The sequence below is a fragment of the Motacilla alba genome, chromosome 1, assembly GCF_015832195.1.
Source record: "Motacilla alba alba isolate MOTALB_02 chromosome 1, Motacilla_alba_V1.0_pri, whole genome shotgun sequence".
Taxonomy (NCBI): domain Eukaryota; kingdom Metazoa; phylum Chordata; class Aves; order Passeriformes; family Motacillidae; genus Motacilla; species Motacilla alba.
This window is the reverse complement of record NC_052016.1, coordinates 95103119-95128577: the sequence shown is the minus strand read 5'-3', so window position 1 is coordinate 95128577 and position 25459 is coordinate 95103119. Positions and strand designations below refer to the sequence as shown.

The 25459-nt window shown below is 39.5% G+C and overlaps 1 protein-coding gene across 4 annotated transcripts; it reads right to left on the bottom strand.

Moving 5' to 3' along the window:
• Positions 1–900: 900 nt before the first annotated feature.
• Positions 901–21554, bottom strand: LOC119701896 (interleukin 18 receptor accessory protein). 4 transcript variants are annotated; one of them, XM_038139170.1, is made up of 11 exons: positions 21374–21554; positions 15272–15403; positions 13957–14224; positions 13636–13810; positions 12227–12401; positions 10330–10398; positions 10053–10173; positions 8300–8454; positions 7290–7427; positions 3552–3722; positions 901–2892 (listed from the first exon to the last, which is right to left on the bottom strand). In XM_038139170.1, exons 2-11 carry the CDS (start codon positions 15393–15395, stop codon positions 2525–2527), a joined length of 1764 nt encoding a protein of 587 aa, XP_037995098.1. In that variant the 5' UTR covers positions 15396–15403; positions 21374–21554; the 3' UTR covers positions 901–2524. The 4 variants fall into 4 exon arrangements, with proteins under 4 accessions (XP_037995098.1, XP_037995087.1, XP_037995078.1 ...); XM_038139159.1 differs by lacking the exon at positions 21374–21554 and adding an exon at positions 19428–19520; XM_038139150.1 differs by lacking the exon at positions 21374–21554 and adding an exon at positions 16054–16197.
• Between the last annotated feature and the right edge of the window lie 3905 nt (positions 21555–25459).

The following is a 25459-nucleotide window of genomic DNA, read 5'->3' as shown; positions in this document are numbered from 1 at the left end:
ACTACTCAGTGTGTGAATAAATAAAAAGACTGTGCAGGACTCACGGGAGGGACATCTGGTGGGCGACCGCGCAAATTACAGCCTCCCTTGGAAAGTGGCTCCCTCTCTTAAATACGTGTGTGGAATTAGCAGGTAATATCAACAAAAAGAGGAAGGGCTGAGTCACACCACCCGCCTGAAATTGGATCTTGAGTTGTCTTGTACTTGGCATTTGTTTTACTCATACCAGTAAGGCACTTACTGGGCAAATACATTATCCTCCTCCAACTGCTCTTATGGATCATTTTTTTAAATGCTGGCATATTTTCTCCCCCACAAAAACTACCACGCTTAGTGTAAGGATAACAGGGTATGTAAACACAGTGCTGTTAATTAGAAGCTTCTAAAACCTGTATTACTTATCTTAGAACTGAGTGCATTTAATTTATTAACAAATTATTCAAATTCATCAATGATTTGTGTTAGAAGACAGTGGAGATAGGGCAGATAGTGAGAACAGATGTGATACCCAAAACAACTAGTTCTGAGGACCCTGAAACCACACTGCATGTGCTTGGGAGGGGATTCCTTCAAAGCAACTGGCCTTACAGACTGAATGTCCCTTCATTAGTGGAGAATATCTTCCACTTGACTGTCTGTGGAAGGGATCCAGTGTGTGCAACTGCGATGGTCTATAATGCAAAGCGAAAGGTGACGTGTGGAGACAAGTGGGAAATTTGCATCAGAATTATAATTATCTGAGCCAAATCTCCAATACAGGTGCAACTGCAATGTCAAAATTCTCTGTGGTACAGTGTTAGAACCCTAGTTACTGAGAATTTCTGACTTTCTGTGCTGACAGGCACTGACCCCCAAAAGAACACTACATATACCCTGAAGTTGTAAAGAAAGCTTCCAAAATTTAATGATAGAACTCAAATTTTAAGTGTGTAATATCACATAATAGAAAACTTAGAGCTTAAAGTTTTACAATATAGTAATATATATAAGATAAAATAAAAGTTTTAGAGCAGAAACTAATCCTTCTTCTTCACCTTCTTCTTCATGGGTTTGGGTGGTATTGTGTAATTAAATTTAAAAGTCCACATTATGAGCCACAAGTAGTTAGTTATTAAGTTAAAAGTAAAAAAATTTAAGTGTCATTTCTTAATTAGACAGTTTATCCTTTAAAAACCTTGTAAAGTGAGAGATACAACTCCATTTTTTAGTTTGTTAAAGTACTCTAAAACTCACAGCTATGATACTGTAATATAAATAAAAAGTTATAAACATCTGAATCCAAACAAAAATTACCATCTCATGCATTTAATTCTGACCCTAACAAAAAAGAAGTTAAAACTCCACAGTACAGTCAGTGATGCCCTTTGATGTTCTACTTCTACATAAAGCAGTATCTGCTGTCAGCCTCACAGCACCATCAGTCCTCCCACAAAAGCTTTGAACCCAATATAGCATTAGGAAGATAATGCTCAGCCTGCTTGCAGAAGAGTTCTTTTTTCCAGTATACTGATCCTGTTAACAGTAGGATTTCTTAGAATCCCTTTCCAACAAGGAATCTGGCTTGTTGAAAATGAGATATTCAAATAGCATTATAAAACAAGGATTTGTTACTCTGAAGGCCAAATGAAGTGAGCAGAACAGAGAAGAGGCCATACCACTCAGATTGCTCAGTACTGACCATTGCGTTTCACTCCGCTACAGACATACACACAGACTGGCAGATGGTTTGAGAATAAGTGGTATGAGCTGTGGAGAGTTGGCAGCCAGAGGACTTCAAGGGAAAGATTTAGAGACCCTGGAAGTCTACTAGTTGTGACAGTCAGGTCTTTGATTTACACCTGCAACACACCCATAGTGCCAACAGGTTCAGTGGGCATTGAGTGACCAGCACCACACAGGATCAGCAATGATCAGGTGCAGGTGTCCCTGAGTGTGAACTGTTTTACAACTGATTGAATTCTTCCCCTCATTGAAGGAAGGATGGAGATGCCTGGGGTAAGACCACCCAATGGTTCTTCTTTTCTGAATCCCTGTGTCATACCCAGCTGTAGCAGTCTCTCATGGTATTTTCTTGACGTTCCCACTGGAGGAGGTAACTCACTTGAAGAATTTGTGTATGTCCCACAGGACTGCATCAGAAAATTAAACTGCAAGCTTCCTCTGGAGTTCCCTTTTTAAAATCTTTTTTCTAGAAAAAAAAAGTGTTAAATATTCCAGAAAGGACTGCAGTTCAAACATTGTATGTCTCAAAATCAGAGCAAAATGGTATAATAAATAGTAAAAAATGGTATCATAAAAATGGTAATAAAATATTCATTTATGAAAGATGGCTCACATTTACAGTTGTGTGCAGTGGTGCAGTTTTGCTGAGCACTGTCACACTTCAGTCCTTCTGACTGTTTCAGAGCAAGCTCTTGCTGGCTGTAGTGCCAGTTGACAGCAGTCAGACAGTACAGAAGAGGTCTTTGACAATCATGTTACCATTCCTGAGCCTGCTGTTATCCCCCTGTAAAATTCATCCTGTCTATACTAGTCTGAATAACCTTTGGGAGAAGCCCTTGAGGCTGAAATTTTCCAGCCTCTTGGTAGTTTTCACTGGCATATGGTAACACATGTATTTCCAGAACTTCTTGTGTGGAGCAGCAGAAATGGAAGACTTCCAGGTAATGACTGGTAAAATCCGAAGTGCTTTCTTCACTACTGGAGGCAAAGCCTCTGGCTCCTGGAAATCCTGGAACTTTATTAATACCAGTTTGATCCCTTTATCTTCCAATGCGCAGTTCACCGCTGCCTGCAGTTCAAAGATGCTTGGTCCACTGACATAGGCTGGGCTCAAAATGATTATTACCCGTCTGCTTTGTTTAATAGCTGTTACAACTTCATCTGTGTATGCTGGAGAGGAAATGGTGAGAGTTACTGCATTCTGCAAAAGAGTTTTTATCTTATCTCTTCCTTTATCAACAGCTAAAACCCAGAAATAAGGAAAGGCAAGAATAGGAATGCTGAGTATTCCTACAACACCTGGAAATGAGTTTGCAGTCAGAGGGTACCATGGCTGTTCTTATATGCTGGAGAACACAACTTTCTGCCCAGGACATGAAGGGCACAGCTGAGACCTCAGCACACTTCAACAGGATCTCAAGGGACACTTCGACTTGTCTTCATCTCTCCCACAGGGCTTTCCAATTACTGAGGTAGCACTGGCTAAAGTTGCTGGGAAAGTAACTACTGAAATATTTGAAGTCTTCTTTCCAGGGAAAGGAGTCTGCTTGCAAAGAAATCCTTGCACAAGAAGCTTTGTCTCAGCCTAGTAGCTCACAGTGACCTCATTCCAAAGTATGTGTGCATCAGGTGCAGGACCAGACACAAAGATCAAAACATTGATATTTGAACATAATGAACATTGATATTTGAGCACATATATGAGATTTGAACATAAATTCCACTACCTAATTATATAATTTGTTGCTCTGGTGCATAAAGGGGTTTTTTTAAAGTGAAACACAATTTTATAAAAACTGAAGATTTTCTACCATGCCCAGGGAACTTACCTCCTCCCGGAAGAATATCTCTTTCAAGAATACATAACTTGTATCCATATTTATTTTCTAGCATATCTGGAAGAAGCTCCAGGGCAAATTTTTCCTCGCTAATTAAAGCAGAGTCATTTTCAGAAGAGTTTAGTTTTGCATAGGATACAAACGCATCAAATTCCTTGCCATCTAAAATAAAATAATAAATAAATTACTATATACATTAAGAAGTCTGGCTGAAGCATTCAGCTTCTTTCTTAATGCCCTATTTCCATTTATATCTGTTTAAGTAGGCACAACACAAACCTAAAATTATGATGTGTTCATGGATTACAGCTATCCCAATACCAAAGACATCTTTGCTGTCTCACTGTCTTGCAAATTTTGTAGACATATGCTGCCAAAGCAAACAAGCAAGCTAGAGATGTTTAGTGCAAGGTAGTTTTAAAGATTTGGTCCTTTCCAGGGTAGGGAATGATTCCCAATCTTTTCTCCCATTTGCCCAAATGCTGATTAAAGAAAACTTGTCAATGGCCAATCTTATTTTAAAATATAATAAAGCTTAAAGGAACAATGTTCATGAATATTAGTTGCTTGCAAAAGATATGCTGTTTTCATACACTGTTATGTCTGCAAACATAGAGACTTATGTCTCTCTGTCAAGGAGCAAAGGCTAAGTCTGATCAAAATATCAGCTCGGACACCTGGTATTAACCAGTTATTGAACTTTAAGAGAACATTTGTACAGTGCAGATGAAACATAGATAAAGAATTTTTCTTAGCTTTGATCAACCTGGTACTAATGTCCTGAGTTAGGCACATTCTTAATTACAAGGCAAAAGCAAATTATGTCTGCTGAATAAGCTTTGAACTACACTTGAGGGAGAAGGAACATAAAATAAAATAATTTCTGGTGGAAGCAAAAGGCACAGTGGACCCAGTCCAGTTTTCCAATTACTTGAGGCCATTTAAGTTATCCTAAGGCTGCTGGATTTGACAGGGGGAGTATTGGAGACTCAAGCACTTTGGAATGGCAGGATATCATCAGGCAGCCCAAAAACTATCAGACACCTACGTTCAATTAGCTGAATTTTATCATGTGACAATATAATGAATAGAAACTAGAAAGAAATTCCCCTGTGTAGAGCAGGGTGCTGCTGCAGGGTGAGCTGGGAGGCTCTCTGTATTCCACCATATTGACTGCACCTTCACCTTCACTGCTTGGGAACTGAGACACCCACATCCAGCACAGAGACCTAAGTGCTGAGTGCCATGTCCCACATGCCTTGGTGTTAACCTCCCTGTTTCTATCCCTAGGTGTGAGATTAGGACCACAGACACAGGCTAGAGTCTCCAAGTTCCTACAGGATCTAGAAGAGCCCATATGTAAAGCAAATTCAGAAAACTAACATGGATGAGCTGGGGCTGAACACTTAAATTCAGAACCAGCACATAGCAGAAGGTATGTCACCAAAAGAAAACAGAGGTGCACCGACTTGGTCTGGAGGCCAAGAATGCTATCAGACAAGGCATGCTGCATCTCTGCTCCTCCCCTCTGCTCCTGGACACACTTTCAAGCACATCCTTCCACTGGTGCTGAAGCTCTTGTGATAATAGGGGAAGATGATTCACTTTGCTGTCTCCACACTGTCTTTTACTGAGTTATTTTTCTGCCAAACTGAGACAATTTGGGCCCACAAGAGTGAATCACCAGCAGCAGGCACACAGGACTAATGTGGGAATTAAAGGTGGGCCAGAGGTTCACTAGATTGTTTTAGCTGAACTTCAATTCATTTATACCCTAAATGGAAGTTCCCTTGGAAACAGATTTTAAATAACAATAAATTGCACTGCAAGCCAGGTATTCCTCATTTCACCCACAGAGGTCACTGCAATCTTATTAGACCACAACACTAACAAACACATGCCTTTATAACATTACTATTACAATAGCAAGTTAAAAATAAATACAAAATAAGCCCCATTAGGCCATTTATTTTCACATAATTGTACAGGAAAATTACAAGCTGAGGAACTTTTGGTGCTGTATTTAAGATGCTGAAAGTGTAGGAAATGAAGAATACCTGACTTAAGCAAAGCGATGGCATACATGTTCTATAAATGTTAGTATCAAATCTCCTGCATTATTTCTTTCTACACGTGGAAGAAGGCAGGAGTTTTAATGTCTAATTAATGTCTAATTAATGTCTAATCTGAATTGGCTAAGGAGGCCAATTAACCCCAGAGGGGTTGTGGTTTCTCTCTCCACAAAGTCCTGCACAACCTAGGTTGGCTCTGCTTTGAGCAGTGCCCAGGGTAGCTTCCAATCTTGTAGGATTCTTCAATGTCTGATTCTGTGCTGAGAAGGACACGAGAGAAGAAATGGTAGAAAGGAAGAAACAGCAAAATCAAGTCATAACTGCTGCTTTGCTGCTTTACAAGCAAGTCCTTTCAGACCTCAGGTGATTTGATATGCATCCATTAAGTGAGAAGGACATAATCCTGCAGGTGAGAACACATTTTCCTTGGGCAGAGAACTCTCTGGGTATGCACGGTTGGTCTGCACACCCCCTATACCACCATGCTGCAAAGGGAGCTGTGTGCAGGAGGTTCCTGAGAAGCAGGGGACAGGTAGAGGACAGGGGCTGTCATGGTGGAACCCAAAGGTGCCTTCAACTTCAGTGCACAGGCCTTGGCAGGTCTGTGTCTGTCCTGCTGACAATGCAGGGTGTGCTCAAAGGGACTTTCCGCTGGTCCTTAAATCACTTTGTTACCAGATATAGGGGAAATTTTGAGTGATTTCCCAAATTGCTTTTGCCAAATGATTTAGGGCTTGTAAAAATATTTTCCAGAAAGCCAGTTAATTTTCCAGTTGTGCATGTACTTAAAGGTATTTAGATACAGTTGTTTCACACTCACATATAAGATACATGTACAAACACAAAAACAAGCTCAGACACCCCAATCTCAAACTGCATCAAGATGCAAGAATTTTTAGAAAAATTTTCTCAGGCACAAACTATCAGAAATCTTTCAACACATTTAAGAAAAATCATGCCTTAAGTTCTTTGAAGTAGTCATAGTGATTCCTGATACATTTTTACTCTGTCTACTATTTCTGTAGCCTATTTTAGCTGAGGTGGTGGGGCAATGCTACTACAGAGACTTGAAAAATCAAAAGCTAATCACTCCGGTCCAAAATGTCAAGTAGTTTCCAAAGATTTTAGAAAGGAAATATGAATATTTCCCAAACACTCATTTGTCAACTGGTGCCCTTCATCATCTTATTTCTCTCCTTATTTTATTCTTCTGAGAAACTTTTTGGCTTCAAGTGACAGATACAATAGACCCTGGAGTCCTTTAGCTTGTTATGCAAGGTCATTTCATTCTTGTCCAAAGGTTTTGTTGAACTTTTTCAGAGAATGATTTTGAAATGTTGCAGATGCTAAGTTATTCCCTGCATATGAACTGCCAAAATTCAGCTTCCTACTCTAATCTTCTATGGGTAAATTATGGTAAAAGTCTAACTGACATTTCTGTTGGTGTTAGATATTTCTTTCACACTTTTTTGACTTTTTTTTTCCATCTGCATTCACTGAGCATCTTGCAAGGTTTAGTAGACTTTTTATTGGCTCAAAGAGAACAGGGTCATTAAAAGAACAGGGTCATTAAATGAGTAATTCATATCAGATTATCCCACATGGCAAAAGGAAGTAGAAAAACTGGAGCAAATTCATATTAGGCAAGGTTTCTTACCTTCTGTACTTTTGTTGTGGACCAGATAACTTCGATACATCAGCACTATTTCAATCCAGTGCTGGTAAATAAAGGCAGTGCACAAAACAAATGCAAATAGAGTAGGAATGGCACTGCACAGTACATACAAGAACAACACTGGAGAAAGAAAAGAGTCTGTCAAAACTTGAGTATCCAAAATAATATTGACACTTAGATAAAAAATCAGTCCAGAAGTGGGGACAAACCGTCTTACAAAATCTTTTTTCTTATCCCTCTGGCAAAATTCAGGGAAGACAAGATTTCATGTAGCCACAAACCTTAATGTAGAATTTCAGTCTACCATCAGTGACCTTTTCTGTATGGCATCTCTTTGGTGATATGAAAAGCCAATCTATGACAGAGTGCACAGAGAAAATAGTCTCTGGTACACTCAGCAATGCTGAAAATAGTCATCACCTGAGATGGAAAAGCTACATCAGAACAGACACAGCTGCACACAGTGCCCTTTTGGCAGCTTCCTGTTGCACTCCAGTGATGACCCTTCACTGTCAACTATGGTTTAACACTTTAATTTCCACACTGATTCAGGTTTGGTACTTGAAAGGCTGCCACAATCATATCAGTTATGGTAACTTCTCAGAAACATGCCTGCTAATGACTGGGAAAATAAACAGAAATATCCTGTGAAAATCAGGAAATACTGTTGCTTTCAGCAGCCTTTCTGCTTCAGTTTAGTAGATTATCTATTAATGCTCAGAGGTTACACTCTCCTCTTCTTCTTTCCAGTTACTCTCTAACTTCCACTTGGCTCATCTGCCTGCAGTAATTCCCCAGATAGCCCTGTTATTCTGAGTAATCCTCAAAATACTTGGCTTTCAAGACATCTGACAAATCAGACTTTTCCCACTCAGGTTCAAGAAATTTCTGCTGCTGGCTAAAAGCCAGTGTCAATGGAGAATTATTTAGTAACAGTAGAGTAAATCAAAATGTGTCTTCAGGGGTAAATAGTCACCAGTTGATAGCTTTACCTCTCTTCTTTCTTTTCAGCTGGATCACAGCAGTGGCATTCCCCACTGAATTCTCAGCAAAGCATGTGAAGTTGCTTCTGAGGTCCTTTTCAGTAACTTCTTTCAAAGTTGCAACGTGAAGAAGTGTGTGCCCCTTCAAACCTTTTGGATAGACTCTAGAGAGGGAAAAAAAAAGTATATTTGCATGATTTGTTCATTCACACACTTTCCCAATGTCTTACACAGAAAAACAGAGGAGCTTGCAACTTCTTAACATTCATCTTGAACTTTTAATAGTAATGCAGTATTCTGGTTTGGAACCTTCACTTGGTTTATACATGGTAAGAAAATACTAATTAACATTGTAAGAAAACACTTTGATAAGCCTGAAGACTGAAAGGTTATCCTTAATTCATCTACTCAGCAAAATATTTACCCCTTGCCCAGTTTTCAATATATAGTCCCCTTTCCTTCTATAAGATTACTTGTGGTTTTATAAGATGTAAAATATTCATCTGGCAGAAATGCAGAGAAATGAAACTTCAAAAAGGAACCTCAAGAGAGAACTAGCTGGGCAAAAGACTGAGCAGCTCAGGCTTTTGCACAGGTGTAAAAAGCCCAGGGACATGATAGGCAAACAGAATAAGACAGAAATAAGGGACAGAAGTATAGGAAATGAAGAGGTAACTGAGGAATCCCTTCAGGATTGCGTGAAGGATATTAAAAACAGATCTGTATCTGCAATCACTCCAAAATACCCCGGGTTTCTGAGTTTCAGCATTCCCCTTTGAAAGCCCCAAGTAAAAGCATCTCTGGGTCATCCCAAAAGTCATCTCACATCATGCCACTGCAAAATGACAGTGTCCCGTGGCCCTACCTCTCTACCTCTGCTACCTCAAGATAGGTAGAAGTGAGCATAGGCAAGGATTCAGCCAAAGTCTGTTGGGGATGTTTCATTTGTTTGTATTAAAAAAAAAAAAAAAAAAAAAAAAAAAAAAAAAAAAAAAAAAAAAAAAAAAAAAAACCAACTCTACCTGTGAACAAAGCTAAAAACTTGTTAACAGTATTCCAAATCTAAACATTCTAAAGTTAGGAAAATGCCATCTCCAGTCAATCTCATGAATGTGTGTGATATCATAATTCTTTTTTTTTCCCCTTATGACTCCTATTATGAACTTGATTTTAGCAGTGACAGCAGGGCTTTTGCTTCCCCCAATGTACAGAAAGTTTACCCATAAAGTTGACTCAGGGCTGTGTGGTGAAAGACAGACTTGCGTGTGTTGCCTCTACTCTGTTGCTTGCCCAAGTTGAACACTGCGAAAGTGAATGAGAACAGGAAGGAAAGGGAAGCGTAATCACTATAGGGGCTACCCCCAGGTCACAGGAAACCTTGCTCCTACATGTTTCTTCTCTGCAGGGCCTGGTTAATTCTCACCAGGGAGGAGTCCCAAAATTCAGTGTCCTAAAATTCAGTGCTGCAAGCTCTCAGACCTAGTCTGACCTACCCCAATGTCTGAGACACACAAACTCCCTTCCATGTCCACAGGACTGTTTTGCTGATCTGATTCATTCCCCACAGCCATCAATATGTACTTCTATATGTGAAGGTCACATGCCTGTCCCTTGCTTGTGGCTTTACTAGGTGAAAGAAAAGAGCCTTCTAAAGTTTTTTTCAATAAAATATATTCAGTAAAGCTGTTACAGAAGGAGTTTTACAGCTGCTTGTGGTGGTAGTAACCAGACTGCTGGGGGGCATGGGGGAGGAGGTTCTCACGTTGTTTCCTGATGCAATTTCTCATTTACAATCTCTTCGTTGTTTCGTTTCCATGTTACTCTCTTTGAAGAAACTGTTTCAAACCCAAACTGTACACGACATTCCAATTCAAGAGGCTTGCCTGGAACAAATGAACACAGAAAACTATGCCTGCAGAATATTATTCTCTTAAATAGCCTAGAAGCAAAGCTGGTTTGCTTTATCAAGATCTGTCATTATTTATCAATATCTCATTTAAATATTTTCATTTGCTTCTAGAGGAAAAATTGAAACTTACCAACTTCTGCTTCAAGGATCATAACACCATTGGGATACAAAATGTTTGGTGGATGAATAGTGTTTTTTGCTGCAATTAACAAGAACATCATTAAGTATAAAGTTATTGTCGGTGCAGAAAACCAAAGAAAATAACCTAAAATTTAATTTTTCAAGATTTAGGTGGAATTTAGACACCTAAGTCCAAGAGGAGGACATAACTTGTGTAGCTACTCAAACATAACTTGTGTAGCTACTCAAACATCTGCTATCTCATTTACTCTGAGGCATTGTCCTCTTACATGAGCTGAGGAACCCAGCAACTAGTCTGCACTTCAAATTATTTAGGATTAATAAAGTAGGAATCTCCCTTGCAAAACCCCCTGAAGGGTGCAATCCTCATACCAGTTCCCTGTCAAACCTCTTTTCATGCCCAGTAAGCACAGAGCACATGCTCACCCCATTCACAAGCACAGATACTTGTACCAAAATAGCCATGTTGTTTTCAAAACTCAGGCTGCCAAAGGGCACAGATAATGACACCCACGAGTCGTACAATAAAACCCACAGCTCTGATACTCTAGGAAAGCCCTGTACTGCAGGAAATGATGCCACATAACACCTTTTTGTTCTGGTTGTTTTTGTTTGTTTGTTTGTTTTAACCTGGTCATAGCACAGAATCACAGAACAAGCTCAGTTGGCAGGGACCCACAGGATCCAGTTCAGCACCCAGCGCTGCACAGAACCATCCCCAAGAGTCACACCTTGTGCCTGAGAGTGTTCCTCAAACACTCCTTGAACTCTGTCAGGCTTGGTGCTGTGACAACTCCCCTGGGAAGCCTGCTCCAGTGCCCAACCACACTCTGGGTGAAAAACCTTTTCCTAATAAAGAACCTCAACATCTCCTGGCACTGCTTCAGGCCGTTCCCTTGGGTCCTGTCACTGGTCACCATGGAGAGAAGAGAAGAGAGAAGAGAAGAGAAGAGAAGAGAAGAGAAGAGAAGAGAAGAGAAGAGAAGAGAAGAGAAGAGAAGAGAAGAGAAGAGAAGAGAAGAGAAGAGAAGAGAAGAGTGCCTGCCCCTTCTCTTCCCCTCACATGGAAGACTTCCAATGCAAGAGGGTCTCCCCTCAGTCTACAAGGTTCTAGGGTAGGATGCATATGGTGCCTTTAAAGTGTTTTTCTGAGTGCTCTAGAAAGTAAGGGAAAATAACCGAGAAGAACAATGTGTTAGCTCAAATACAGTCAGATCAGAACAAAAGCAGAGCTAGTCCAAGCCTGCCTGGAAAATATTGTGAGAATAAAGCCAGAATGAAGAGTGAAAGAGAAAGAGGTATTTTAAGCCACTACAAAGAGTTCCCACAGGTTGGTAAGACATGGTTTCCTGTTCTGATGGGATGGATACATTTTTCCGTTGAGGTCTTAGAAACAAATGCTTAAAATACCTGGGGGAAAAAGGATGGTAATCACCTATTTCAGAAAAGTGCTATCCTCATTAGACCATGAAAAGTCAAAGGAGTGTTTCTTCACTAGACCACAGAACCAGGTTGCCTCACTTGACACATTTCTTTTGCTCCCTAAATCTTGTTCTCCCTTTCACAGAGTGGCCTACCTTCCCCTAGGATGCTGAGGAATAGTCCTGTGCTGTTTTCCTACAGAAACAGCTGTACTGCATACACACAGTTTAGGATATAGAATAGCGTTATACTTTCCTACAGGACCTACTGCTATTACTATTGGATGTTCTAGTTGGTGTCCCAAGATGTCCTCAGAATACTTGGAAGAGGAATTGAATGATCATGTAGCTAATTCAATTTATGCATTTTTCAGAACAAGAGCCCGAACAAAAGACAGAAATAAACATAATAAAGAAAGCATAATTTACTTCAGGTATTTTATTCAGATTTATTATATTACTCACCAATGACTTCTACTGTTACTGCTGTTCTCACTGTCCACTTGGTAATGTTGTCAGACAGAGTGTAATCACACACATATATTCCAGCATCTTTGTCATAAGTTGGATTCAAGTGGATTTCATTCTGCTTAAGCTTTAGGCTTGGTCTGCTTTTCCTGTGTTTTATCTGGTGACCGTCCTAATGAAAATAATATCTAAGAATTAAAGTATTTTTTCTTCCTGTTGTTGCTTTTACTAAATTATATTTTAGTGTGTTTGGACAGGATTTTCATAGCAGAAGGGCTAAACCAAATTCCTTCCAATGAAGCCCAAAATGGGATGTATTAGGAGTCTGAGGACATTTTTCAGTTATACTAAAATATATGTGAATAACCTTGATTTTTAAAAAATTATTTAAAATTTATGGTTGATGTGAAAATATGAAATCATGGAGCTGATCTAAATTAAACTCCTATTACTGAAGGATCACTTTTTTGAGGGACTAGGTATTTTTTGTTTTGTAAAAAAAATCATTTCAAAAATATTTTCAAGTCATTTTATGAGAAGTAAACCATGAGTTTGGATGGTCTGAGGTTGAGGACACTGCCACTACTTTTAGAAGCATGAAAATGATCTATTTTTGAAAAGCACCACTATTTTTCAGCTTAATATATTCATATTCCACCAAAACCAGCAAGAATTTTCCTTGAATCAAATTCCTGAAAAAATCCAGTAACCCAAATGTGAAGACACTCCTCAGCTTCAGTGGGCTTCAGATCAAGATGTAGGTAAAGATAAACATCATTTTAAACTTTAAAGCCAATGGAGAATAACTTTGACTAGATCATAATTCTATTTGATAGAATAAAATAATGTAAATAATACCAGGCAGGAAAATACACAATTGCAAATTTTAGTTATTTTCCTTTGCTCATTTATATAGGTTTGGATGCTATATTACCATCCTTACAAATACTGAGTTAGTAGTTTTTCAGTAGAATAGTGTTTCATTTAAAACAGGACTCTTGGAAAGTAGAATTTTAAACATTATTCTTAAAATAATTTTGTGCCTAACAAAGCCAGTTTTTCTTTGGTATATTGGATATTTTCAAAATTTGGAATGTCAAAACAAAACTTAAAATGTTGCATTTCAATCATGCCAGTTTTGTAAAAAACCTATGTTAATTCTCAATTACTTCAATTTCTTAGCTGAAGAGCAAGCATTTCTTGGCTTCAGTTTCCTATAATAATATTTTGTGTGTGGCAAATTTCTTCAAAACTCTTCCTTAAATACTTGATATATATCAATCCAAGATTCTACTTTTGGGTTGATTTTTTTTGGCACTGCCTGCCAAAGAAGAGTTCAAGAACTACGGCACATGGCATTAACTAGACCTGAACCTCCACCCCCTCTCAGTGAGACTGACTCCTACCTTGTACCATTTCACATCTGGCTTTTTTATGTGGCTGTAACATTTTGTCCCAGGACAGGTTATTGAATTCCCACTGCCAGCAAGCAGATATAGAGTATTTGTGTCATAACCTGAACATTTTGCTGCCTTCTTTGTTTGAACATCCAAAACAATTTTGAGACATGGGATTTTTTCCCTGAGTGATTGAAAAAAAAAAAAAAAGAAAAAAAAAAAAAAGAAGTTAAACATTTAAAACATAAACCAAACCAAAACAATAATTCTCCCATATAAATAGAAACCTTTTACTCCTTTACTCCATTACTTTTTTGCTCCATTACTTACCATATCCCACAGATGTACACTCCAGAAGCACTGTCCCTTATCGGTTTAAACCAAAGTGCATCCCCTTGGAAAGTCAGATTTGAGCTTTCCTTGATAGCCTTCAATGTCTCTTCATCTTTCCGATGCCAGAACCATTTCACCTTATCTTGATTTAGAAGTGAGTCGTTATAAATGTTGGCAGCATCTCTATCTGGCAAAGCACATTGTAGAACAAACTCCTCTCCATTAATTGCACGATACCATATTTGAGGTTCAACATGGGAACATCCTGAAAAGTAGGACAGTAATATATCAGTACCATCTGAAAAAATGCAGAGTCGTGCTGAAAAAATTAAAAGTAAAAATTAGGAACAAAAATAGAACCTTACCTTTCTTGTGTTGAATATTTCTTTATGTGATCAAAACATGGACTAACAAAAAATAGGTTTTCTTAAATATGTAATTTGCCAATGTTCTTAAAAAATTATTCAAAGGTTTCCAAAGGTTTCTTAGGCCTTTTTTCAGAAGCTTAATGTGCAGAGTTTTTGTGATGTGTAGACTTTTGCATGCATGCTAACCTGTTAAACCTCAACCCTATAGAAAAGTAGATGCATCAATTCTCAATCTCCTCATATTAATGGAGAAGGGACTGACACAAGCCTGAGGAAGCAGAACCTGCCCACCACATGCCCTATTTAAGGTAAGATTAACAAACATTATTGTCTCACTGATATTTATAAATATTTATCCTCCTGTGTTTCAGAAACTGTCTCTAAAATGACACAATTTTTTTTTAATTCTGAAAGGTGTGGTTAGCCATCCTAACGCCCATCCTGCCAGTCAGGCTGTTGTGACCTTTGAAAGTATAGCAGGATTTCAGAAGGGAGATAATGAAATCCGTTCCTCACCTGCCCACCTGGGAAACTCTTTACAGTTTCATTTTCTCTCTGTGCACCAAACTGGATCACGCTCCTCCAGATATATTGTGTGTGGAAGGCTTTGATAAATCACTCTCTTTCTGCTTTTGTCTCCCCAGTCCCTACTTCACTAGACCAGATGCTGGAGACCTAAGTCACAGATGCAATTAATTTCTTTCATTTAGGTCTCAGACACTCTCCTTGACATTTATCCCTTTCATTGGGGAACTGATTTTTTAGTCAAATTTAGGGTAGATTGTGTTACCAATACTTCAGAAAATTTCAGAAAGGCTATTTGTCTGACACAAGCATGGATATATGCAGGGAAAACTCACAAAAGCAGGGAAAAATTAAAATCTCCTTTTCTAAGTTTTCAGAAAGCACCACAAACACCAAACATCACTGGAGCAGATTCTTACCTGGCAAGTTAATCTCTCTAACTTCTATCCCACTGACAAATAGTGTTAGTATCCAGCACAAAGTGAGCATTATTTTCTTTATCAATTTTGGCTGATATTTGGAGACATTTTCTTTAAGAATCATCTTGCTTTCTGTAAAAGAGGAAAACAGGGTGGTTTTTTTTTGTAAATAAGAGTCCAATAAAATAGCATATTTCATTGTGTACCTCTGTAAGACTTTGCAAATGTTATTTCCTGCATATTGTGTATTTTAAAAATGGGTTTGCAGCACTTTTCCTGCTCACACTATTTTACAGAAATACAGGACAGATAATACTCAAGAATATGCAACAGTCTCTCTAAATACACCTTGGATGGAATTGCTTGGCTTTCCAAGTCATACCTCCAACAATGCAGAACTCCAGCTCTGGAGTGGAAACACAGATCCTTCCTCCTTTGATTGGAGCATGTTCTTTAAGATGAGAGGTGAGATACCAAATATCATCAGCCTTCAGCTAATGATGCCTATCAGCAACAGACTGAGACAGGCAGAAATGGCACCAAAAATCCATGGAGCGCTGTTGTAGCTTGAAGGTCAACAGGCCCAGATTGGATTCCTTTGGGACTAAACCAAATCTGAAGATGTGCTGCACCTTAAAATGGCATTGAGCCCATGTGACTGGAGAACCATGCAGAAGTAAAGCCCTCAAAGCATGTCCTGTGTGGGCACATGTCTTTGGTTCTCTCACCCAAGAGATGTGCTCCTAGTGGGCTCTGTTACCAGCCAAAATGGCCATACTTACGATGTCGACTAGGGCCAGCAGAGCAACCTAAAAACCCTTCTCCTCCTCCGTGGTGTACCTGGGTGTGCAGCATCAGGCGTCACTTTTGCACTACAATGCTGTGCTGCGCTGCTTGAACAGCTGTGGCAGAGCCCTGCTGGGAAGGGTAACACCCACACCAGCATAAGGGACCAGCTCTGTGGGCTGCCCTCTGTAAACTGAGACTAGGAACACTCAGGGGATTTGGAGCAGGTCCACAAAGCACTCAGATGCATCCAGACCCCCATATGACAGTACGCCCTACAAGGTGAAACCCCAAACCATGTTGTTATGCTTTCCCTCTTCAACTAAGAAGTCTGATCTGCATCCCATAGCCTTCTCAGCCACACTGAATATGCCCAGTGTGCATATTCAACAGCCATGGCTTAACCTGGGTACTTAGTAAGGACATACCCAACACCTATGGCAGACACATCTGCAGCGTCTGCTCCAGGAGTAAAGGGACAGCGCCTGGCTCAGGAGCAAAGTACTTTGCTGCTGTTCAATTTGCACAGCCATGCGTTGTGCAACAGAGTCCTCAAGGGATTCTTTCCTTTCCTTTGGCCACAGATTGACTCTGCATTTGCAATGCTGTCAGAGAGGCACTGACTCAGCCCAAGGGAAAAGCAGAGAGATTGGGAAAAGGTCCCTTGTCTGTTGGCACCTCATGCAAATCAGACACCACTCATACTGGTTAGCATCAACAGAGCCTCCAGTGCACACTGTGCTACAGAGAGAGCTGATGAGAACTCCCACGCTGCACTTTTCCAGGCAGCTGTTTTGTGTAGAGGGGAGAACTCTTAGTCACCATTCTCTTCACAATGTCTCTATTCTTTGCAAGTGAATGGAATGATCTATTTTTATGCTCAGAGGCCACAGGAAATAAGTTAACTCATTTGTCTGACCCCATCCGGGTGCTTTGTTACAGGTTGGCTGCTAACTGTCATTACCCCACATATTTTTTTAAATCATCCTGAAACTCCAAGTCTCTATGTCTCAATAAAGTGAGTTTGCTACCAGCACTGGAAAAAAAAGCCCTCCATAAGTTTATCCAACTTTTTTATCCGCTGTAAAAAGATCAATGGATCCTTAGTCTCAAATCTGGGTCTATGACACCTGTGAAGACCTTGCTCAAGGTATTTGCTGAGGCTGTATCTCTAGCCATGTTAATTCTGTATAAAACCAAGAATGGTGTTTTGAGTTGTGTCATCCAACAGCCCACATGGCAAAGGCATGCTGGAGCCAGTAGCAATCAAGACCCAAGGGCCTTTTGTGTAGTTCAGTGCTGTAGTCCCTTGAGCAGGTGAACAGGTGTTGCTGTTTTCAAAAGCAGAGGAGCAAGCACTGATCTCTTCATTCTCATGACCAGTGACATGACTCGAGGAGACAGCATGAAGCTGTATCAGGGGAAGTTCAGGTTGAATATCGGAAAATTTTCTTTACCCAGAGGATGCTTGGGCAATGCAACGGATTCCCCAGGGAACAGGTCACAGCACCCAGCCTGACACAGTTCCAGAAGTGCTCAGACAAAACTCTCAGGCACATGGTGTGATTCTTGGGGTGTCCTGTGTGGGAGTTGGAATCCCAGGAGTTGGATTCGATGATCCTGATGGGTCCCTTGCAACTCAGCTTATTCTATGATTTTATTATCTATTTCTCTGTCCTCTGCACTCCACTCTCCCTTGACCCCAGGCAAATGATCCAGTCTCTATCCTGTGACAGTTCTGGTCTTTCCTGGTGACTCATTAGACCACCTGTGACTCTGTTAATCCACCAGAAGCTATTTGAAGAGTGCCCGACCTGGCACAGGATAAGCAGTGCAAATGTTTATTTCCCAGCTTCCCATTTGGGTGTAACTGGGGATATGCCACATGTAGTGAAACTATATGAAGTGACTGTTCACAAAGCATTTAATAATGCCCGTGATGGATAATCTCTTTGTTCTGCAATTTGCTGCCATACTAATGATACCTTCTTTAAGCTCCAAAAGGTCACCACAAACGGGAAAGAAGTGCCAAAGGGAAGGTTAACTAATGAATGTCACAGCTTTGGTTAGCAATCTTTTCAATTTTTTTGTTGTCTTTAGCTAGGCGTGGGAAAATACACCACTGCCGTTTTGGGGATTTTTTTCGGTTTTGGTTTTGGTTTTGGTTTGGTTTTTTTGCTAATTGGTAACATTTTTATTAGACAATCTTGTAATCTTTGCATTTTATAGTGTTTAAAAAGCATGGTAGGATGTGAAATAAATAATTGTCATCTTGCAAGTGTGCTTGACAGGAAGAGGGAAATTCACAGCAGAAGTAGGCAGCAATCACCATTCAGGTGCATTTGCACTTCAGGTGGACTCAGGTGATTCAGTGACTTGGTTTGCTCAAGGACTCATTTCTCTTTATCAGTATCTACCAGAGCAAGAAAGGACTCTACTCTAGGCAACTTGGTATCAAAAGTCTCTCCACCTTCTCCTGCCATGTACATATCCATATTATCCTATCTTTTGTCTAGGGATTTAGGGTGCCACTTAATTGGAAAGTATGGTATAGACAAAGGAAATTATTGTTATCTTCACATAATTTCTTGTGCTAAAAAAATGCAAGTGAAAATAGGAATTGTATTATATTGCCTATATTTCAACTCCTACAGGACAGTTAGAAACAAAGAGTAAATTTCTATTTCATAGAGTTTTCACAGTATCACAGAATAAGCTGATTTGGAAGAGACCTATAAGAATCAAGTCCAACTCCCAGCCCATTTTGAACTCTGTCAGGCTTGGTGCTGTGACCACTTTCCTGGGGAGCCCATTTCAGTGCCCAGCCACCCTCTGGGTGAAGATCCTTTTTTTAAGATCCAGCCCAAACTTCCCTGGACACAACTTCAGGCCATTCCCATGGGTCCTGTCACTGGTCACCACAGTGAAGAGACCAGTTGTACACTGTGATGAGGTCTCCCTTCAGCCTCTTCTTCTTCAGCTTTTTACATAAAATATAAGCCAAAAAATCAAAATCAGTTTCTTGAGAGCTGTGCCAAGTTTCACAATATCTCTGAAGTGTAGTAAAGAGTGGCATACCACAATCCTACCATCATACAATTCTGATTCTGATGAAAATCACTTCACCATCAAAGCTATCAATTCCTGTGTCTTGTTTTCAACCTATATCAATGGGAGGGCAAGCATAATCTGATTCTAGGACTAAGATTAGTAATAGCCACACAGGAGATGAAGAAAGCCTTACCTTGTCTACAAAATGGAAAAGGATATTTATTGAAGCTACTTACTAAGACACTACTGTTTGCCTGACCAACCAGTTAAAGCTAATTTACTTTAAAATACACACTCAAAGGCAATAAAATGAACTCACCTTCAAGCAGACAGGGTAGGGAGGGCTAAAATCTGAAGCTAAGACATATAATTTTAAAAAATTATCTCAAGATCTTACTTGCACATCCTACCCAACATGATAAGAATTGTGGTTAGCTCTAGCTGTGCACTGTGTTGAGTCTGTTTCCTTTACAGGAATTTCCTCTACCTCACAGTCATCATCCCTTCCTTTCTTAGTTTAGTTGCATTATGTTGAAAATTTCTGGGTCGCTTTCTTGTAAAAAAGAACAGGGGAAACACCTCCTAGTAAGAGATCAAAGCCTTTTGGGTTCTAAAATCTTTTATTTGCATTGTGTGCAAAATTGTGTTGGATTTTTTAGTTTGCTTCATTTAAGAAGGGTAATGTTTCCTTTTTTTATCTTTTTCCATATGCTGCTTTTAGAGGGTTCACAAAAATCTGTAATACCTGAGATCTACAAGATTATTCCAATATACAATAACATTCACAGTAAGAATTGAGTTCTCCTTACCATGAGTGTCCCCAGCTACCTTCCACACCCACTGTAAGTGGGAGCTGTTACCTCCCATCTGCATCCTCCTAGTTCAGCCTCAATAGTTAGCCTAACACAGACTTGGCAGAGAAGGAAGAGAAGCCCTGATGAATCTGAGCCATCTGTGACTTGTCCCCCTTGGACCTGCTAGGAAGGCAGAGCACTCAGCATACACAGTCCCACGCAGTCCTGCCCCTCTTTCAGGCTTCCTGCTTGGATGTGAAACCCATAAAGGCTAACTGCATAGTGACCCAAACTACATAAAAGCATGTGAGAGCACTTTGCCATCAGTGCAGATCCCAATGATCCCTATTCCAATAGAGGATATGCAAATATTTGTCCATCAGTTTGCAACTGACTTATTTCAAGAACAGTAGGACTTGTTTTTTCTTGTGTGAAGTTTTCTATCTTTACTGCATTTTGGGTCAATAATTCTATTTCCACAAGAAGGTTAGAAAGGCTGTTTGTCTCATAACAGGGGATTTCAATGTTTATGCCTTTGTTTATGCACACATGCCTTTATGCAATGACCAGTATTAATGCTTGATTCTGTTGGGTTCTGAGCATTTTTAGCTCTCTGCTTATTCCAGACCTGAGCCCACTGAGGATCAACCTTGGTGATTGTTTCCTAAACTATAGTCAATGTTTTGCCCCATTGCAAAATACATTTTTGATTTATAAATTTAAAAAGGCTCCAATTTATCTCTAGAAATTTCAGAATAAAGAATTATGCTTTTAAAGATGTCCTGTCTGACTGAAAAAAACCCACTTTTGTTTCTTCTTCCCTTAAAGGAATTACAGAGTGCAACACAGATGAAGTCAAAGCTCTTCTTCTTTCAAACTCAGATTATCAGAAAAAAATGGTTCTTTCACAGAGATGCATCTTAAAGACATAAAATATACTTCATTCACTTTAAGTATAAATTGTCGTAGCATCCAACTAATAAGGCTTACCACAATCAAAAAATTAAACATAACAGTCCAACTATTATATCAGAAATACATTTTAGAAACACAACATAAGCATCAGTCCTATAGAGTTTTGAAAGCCACACTACCAGAAGTCGGAGTGGTATGTCATACTGGTTACCACACTGGATGAAAATCTTATCTATAGTACCAAATATTTGGCAAAGCCTCTTCTCCAATTCACCCTCTTGTCTTCTGTAAAAATAATATAGACACTACAAAAGCAGCCTCACACACTTGCACTTCCAAGGTTCATATTTACCTTTGACTGCAAGGCAAAGTGCATAAAGAGGGTAAAGGACCACTCCAGAATATCCTCCCTGCTTCTCCTCTCTCCCCACCCCCTCCTCCCTTTTACTCACTTACCCTCCAACTCTGCTAAAATTTAGCATATTTTATACTACATATCCAGAATATTTTACCTCCCCACCCCTGTGGAAAGTCAAGTTTGGAGGCTTTATCTTACCTTGTCCATCTCACTTCTGCTCAAGTGGGGAAAATCTACCATCTCAGTGTGTATGCAGTGTAGTCTTATAGTGCTGAGAAGATTAGGGTTTTTTTACAATTGTGGTACTATTCTGGCACTATTCTGGCTCAACACAATTACACATCACCTCCTCCTCTGCCCAACTACGGTTAACACCTAGTAGGTAAGAAATTTTCCACTCCAATTATCTTCTACAATTAGTCAGTGGTGCTGGTTCTGCTGTTGCAAGAGGTGTCTGAACAACGTCCAAACATGAACCTCTATTTTGTACAAGTTTATGCACCTTGTGAAATAATATACAGTCACAGGTGGTTTCTGGAACTTGTGGGTGATTGTCAAATAAAGGAAGGTGGTGTTACTTATCATTAATTTGCTGCACAACAGCGAATTCTGTGTTGGGCATCAGGAATTAACATGTCTAGAGCCACAGAGGTACTATGAATACACTAATAACTGAATAGCCACATGCCAACAGAGAAAGAGCAAAACAAATTTGCACCATGCAACCCTTTAAAAACTTTTAACTCTCACAATTCTTAGCAGTTAATTAGAAAAGATTGTCTAGTGTCTCAAATTCCATGACATTTCCTTCTTGCCTTCTGTGATAGTCCAGTCTGCTTACTGCAAGCCAAGAAACATGAACCTGACAGAGATGACCACTGACGAATTTTTGGTTTTCCTTCAGAAACTTACTGTACACCAGCTTAAAAGCAGGTCAGAGTAGTTTCTCCTTTACTCTCACTGGACACCTTACTCTTATAATGACTTTAATGCCTATTATATATTTATTCAAGGACACATCCTTGTATGCATATAATTCCTTAGCTTGAACAACTCTTCTTTCTAGTGCTTTTATTTTCCTGTATGCCTTTGGTAACAATGCTGCTATTCCTTTCCCTGGTCATTTTACCAACCTAGGCAATCAATTAAACTCTCCTAGGATCCCTTTTCATGGCTCCCCTGCTGACCCCCAATGGCTCTGCCTCACAGGTCTCAAGGTCTTGTTTCACTGCAAGCAATTCATTGGTATTTGTCTTTCCTTCATCATGCTGGAAGCTGGAGATACTCCTGAGATTGTCACAAGTTTTCATTTCCAGTGTGTGAGTTCCTTCCTTGTAGATGAATTTTTGTTGCTAGTCCATAAAGGCACTTATGTATTACATAAATAAATATGCTTAATGTACAGCTTATCAACCCAATAAGCACAACCCAATGTCACCACGACATTTTTATGAAAATTCTTTACTAGGATTTTCTTCTCCTAAGAAGCTGAGCAGCCTCAAAAAAGAAATATAAACAATAACTATCTGCTGCTATAAAATGCAACAGGTGCATCTTTGATTGGTTATTAAGTAGAAACACCTAACATGGGCCAATCAAAGATGCACCTGTTGCATTCCACAGCAGTAAATAATTATTGTTTACATTTCTTTCCTGAGGCTCCTCAGCTTCTCAGGAGAAGAAAATCCTAGCAAAGCATTTTCATACAAATGTCGTAGTAACAACCCAATATGCACAAATAGAGACATTGCTACCCCTGCTGAGAACTAAATGTTTACTTTCAAGTCTCCTGAAAGAGGAGGTCTCGTAATGAGGTCTCATAATGAAGTCCTCAAGAGATCCTTTTGTGACTGATATTCACATAATTCCTAGAATATACTGCCTGCTCTTCAAGATTAGACACAGTTACTTCTGAATTTACCCAACTGTTTTTAAAAAGTTGGATTGTACAGCATTAAAAGTAGTTTTGGAACCTCTTATGGAACAGCATTCCTTCACCATAGTCAAAACCCCTAAAACAACTACAATTTTCCTGCAATGAATAGAAAATAGTTTTGTAAAATTATAGTAGAATGAGGTCTCCAGCACACCACTGAAATTGGCTTAGTAATGGTAGCAATTCAGCAATAACCCATAAATCTATTTTATTGTCTTTAAGAAATACCTTAAGGCATCAATGTACTGAACTCTATTATTTTTGTATTTCATAGGTTACAAGCAAAAACTATATTACACTGGACTTTCTTTCTGAATTACACACTATTTCTCACCCATAGAGGCCAGATGGAAGATCAAACAATACAAGACAAAACCCTGTAATGACTTTTTTTATATATTTAGCTGACAAAACAAACAAGCAAAAAATACTATTGTGGCCTAATTGCAGCTGCTTTCGCTGAAATTCAGAAAATTTGGATTGCTGAACTACAGGAAGCTGTAAGTTGTGGATACTGCAGAAAGCTGGGTAACTGCTGCTTTACCCAGACACCCAATCTAATTCTAGTTCAGAAAATTATTTCCCAAAAAATGCAATCACATTTTCTTTTTCAAAATATTGAATGCTTTTTAAGTACATCACAAGCATTTCATTAGGAAAGGCAACGTTTCAAACATTCTTAAAAGTCTGAAAGCCAGACCATAGCTGTCTCTAAAAAGAAAGCAACTTTTTTTTACTTTCTCTGAGAAATCAAGATAGAAAACGATAACTTCAATATATAACCACAGTTCTACAGTAACCTTCCAGGCCAGAAACACACATCTATCTTCTTAACTGTTGATCTCTATTTTCTAACTATTTTTAATTACCTGAGGAATCAATCTACTGAATTCTGGATGTGAAACATAAAATTCTGGATCAATTTGAATAAACCAACTATGTACCCTTACATAGCGTACTATGTACTCCTTAAGGTCTGAGATGTCCAGTGAGCACTAACCTCACCTTGTACTCACGGGAGTTGTGTTCCCAGAATCTGTTGAAGCATCCTAATTGATGCTCTCCTTTTTTGTGACAGCTGACTACAACCACTGTGTTTACCTTCAAGTTCAGTAAACACGCTGGTAATAACTTGCTTATGCAGGCATCATCAGTTGCTCTGCAACAGAACCAGCAAGTCTTAAGGTTCCCCTGTCCAGCCCTTCTGCAAATCTGCTTTCATTACAATCTGGAGAGTGATGGAATTTATAGGATTTGTCCTTATGCTTGGATTCGGAGTGACACAGCTGCTTAGGAGGGGTAATTTATTCCTGTTTCACAAGTTCTACCTCTCCAATATCTCTAAAGAACGCAGATGGTCATGAAGGAACAGAAGCATTTATGGTAGGAAAAACACCCTTGAACTGACAAACCTTTTGCAGTAATCGCCCTTATAGAGTTCTACCCTATAGCAATGATGTACAATAGTCCTAATTCTTCCTACATTTATGTTAAATTATCAACAGACAAGAAGAGTTCTTTGATACTGTTTTTCTTCCAGCCTGTATTGTATCTGGGAGAAATCGGTCCACCAGCAACACTAAAAAAACGCAGACACAGACCATGTTCTCACTGCCAGTTACTATGTTATAGTACATAGAAAGAGAGACAAGAAATTTCAAGACTGGTGGCTCGCAACAGCTGTCTCCTTACTGATCCCATCTGTGTCCTCCTCAGGGAAATCACATATTTCAGAAGCTTTTTTGGATTTGGCTTTGTTTTAATCTTCCTAAATTACAAATGAGACATTTGTTGCTTGTGGTCTAACCACACTTGCTTTTCTTGCTTTTTTTCTTTATACCCTAAGCTTGATTTTTGGCACTTGCTTGTGGTGGTGCATCTCTGCCCTCAGCCCCCCAGCTCACGCTATGAGCTGAAAAATGTTCAGTAGGCCTTGGCCCTGAACAGCACCTGGATTGAGCTCTCTTGAGGAAAGTTTCCAACCCAAATTGTGGCTTGGATGGGAAATTACTATGACTAAAGCTCACTCTCTTGTGATCCTATAAACAGCATTCCTAAGTAGGGCCCTTTGAGCTCTCCAGGACCACAGTGGGCTGCAACCAGCACCCTTCCTCTCAGAGCCAGTGAACTCCCAGCTTTGCCATACTTGGAGGATCATTGGACAATGGCCAGATCCTGGGCTGATCAACCCCCACTGCTCGAGGCTCAACCCTTTGTCCATTGAGAAGATCCAGAATTGTCTGATGGGAGCACTTCACTGAATTCAAGGGGCATTTTTCACAGGGATACCTGATAGGTATTTCTCCAGGTCTGCGTGCATGCAAGTGTGAATATTTTATAGCAAATGT

Coding starts and splice junctions, on each gene's coding strand:
- LOC119701896 (XM_038139150.1), bottom strand. CDS start 16,126: ATGCTGCACACCCAGGTACACCACGGAGGAGGAGAAGGGTTTTTAGGT. Junction 13,811..13,956: donor GTGTACATCTGTGGGATATG/GTAAGTAATGGA, acceptor TCAATCACTCAG/GGAAAAAATCCCATGTCTCA. Junction 3,723..7,289: donor CCACAACAAAAGTACAGAAG/GTAAGAAACCTT, acceptor ATTTTATTTTAG/ATGGCAAGGAATTTGATGCG.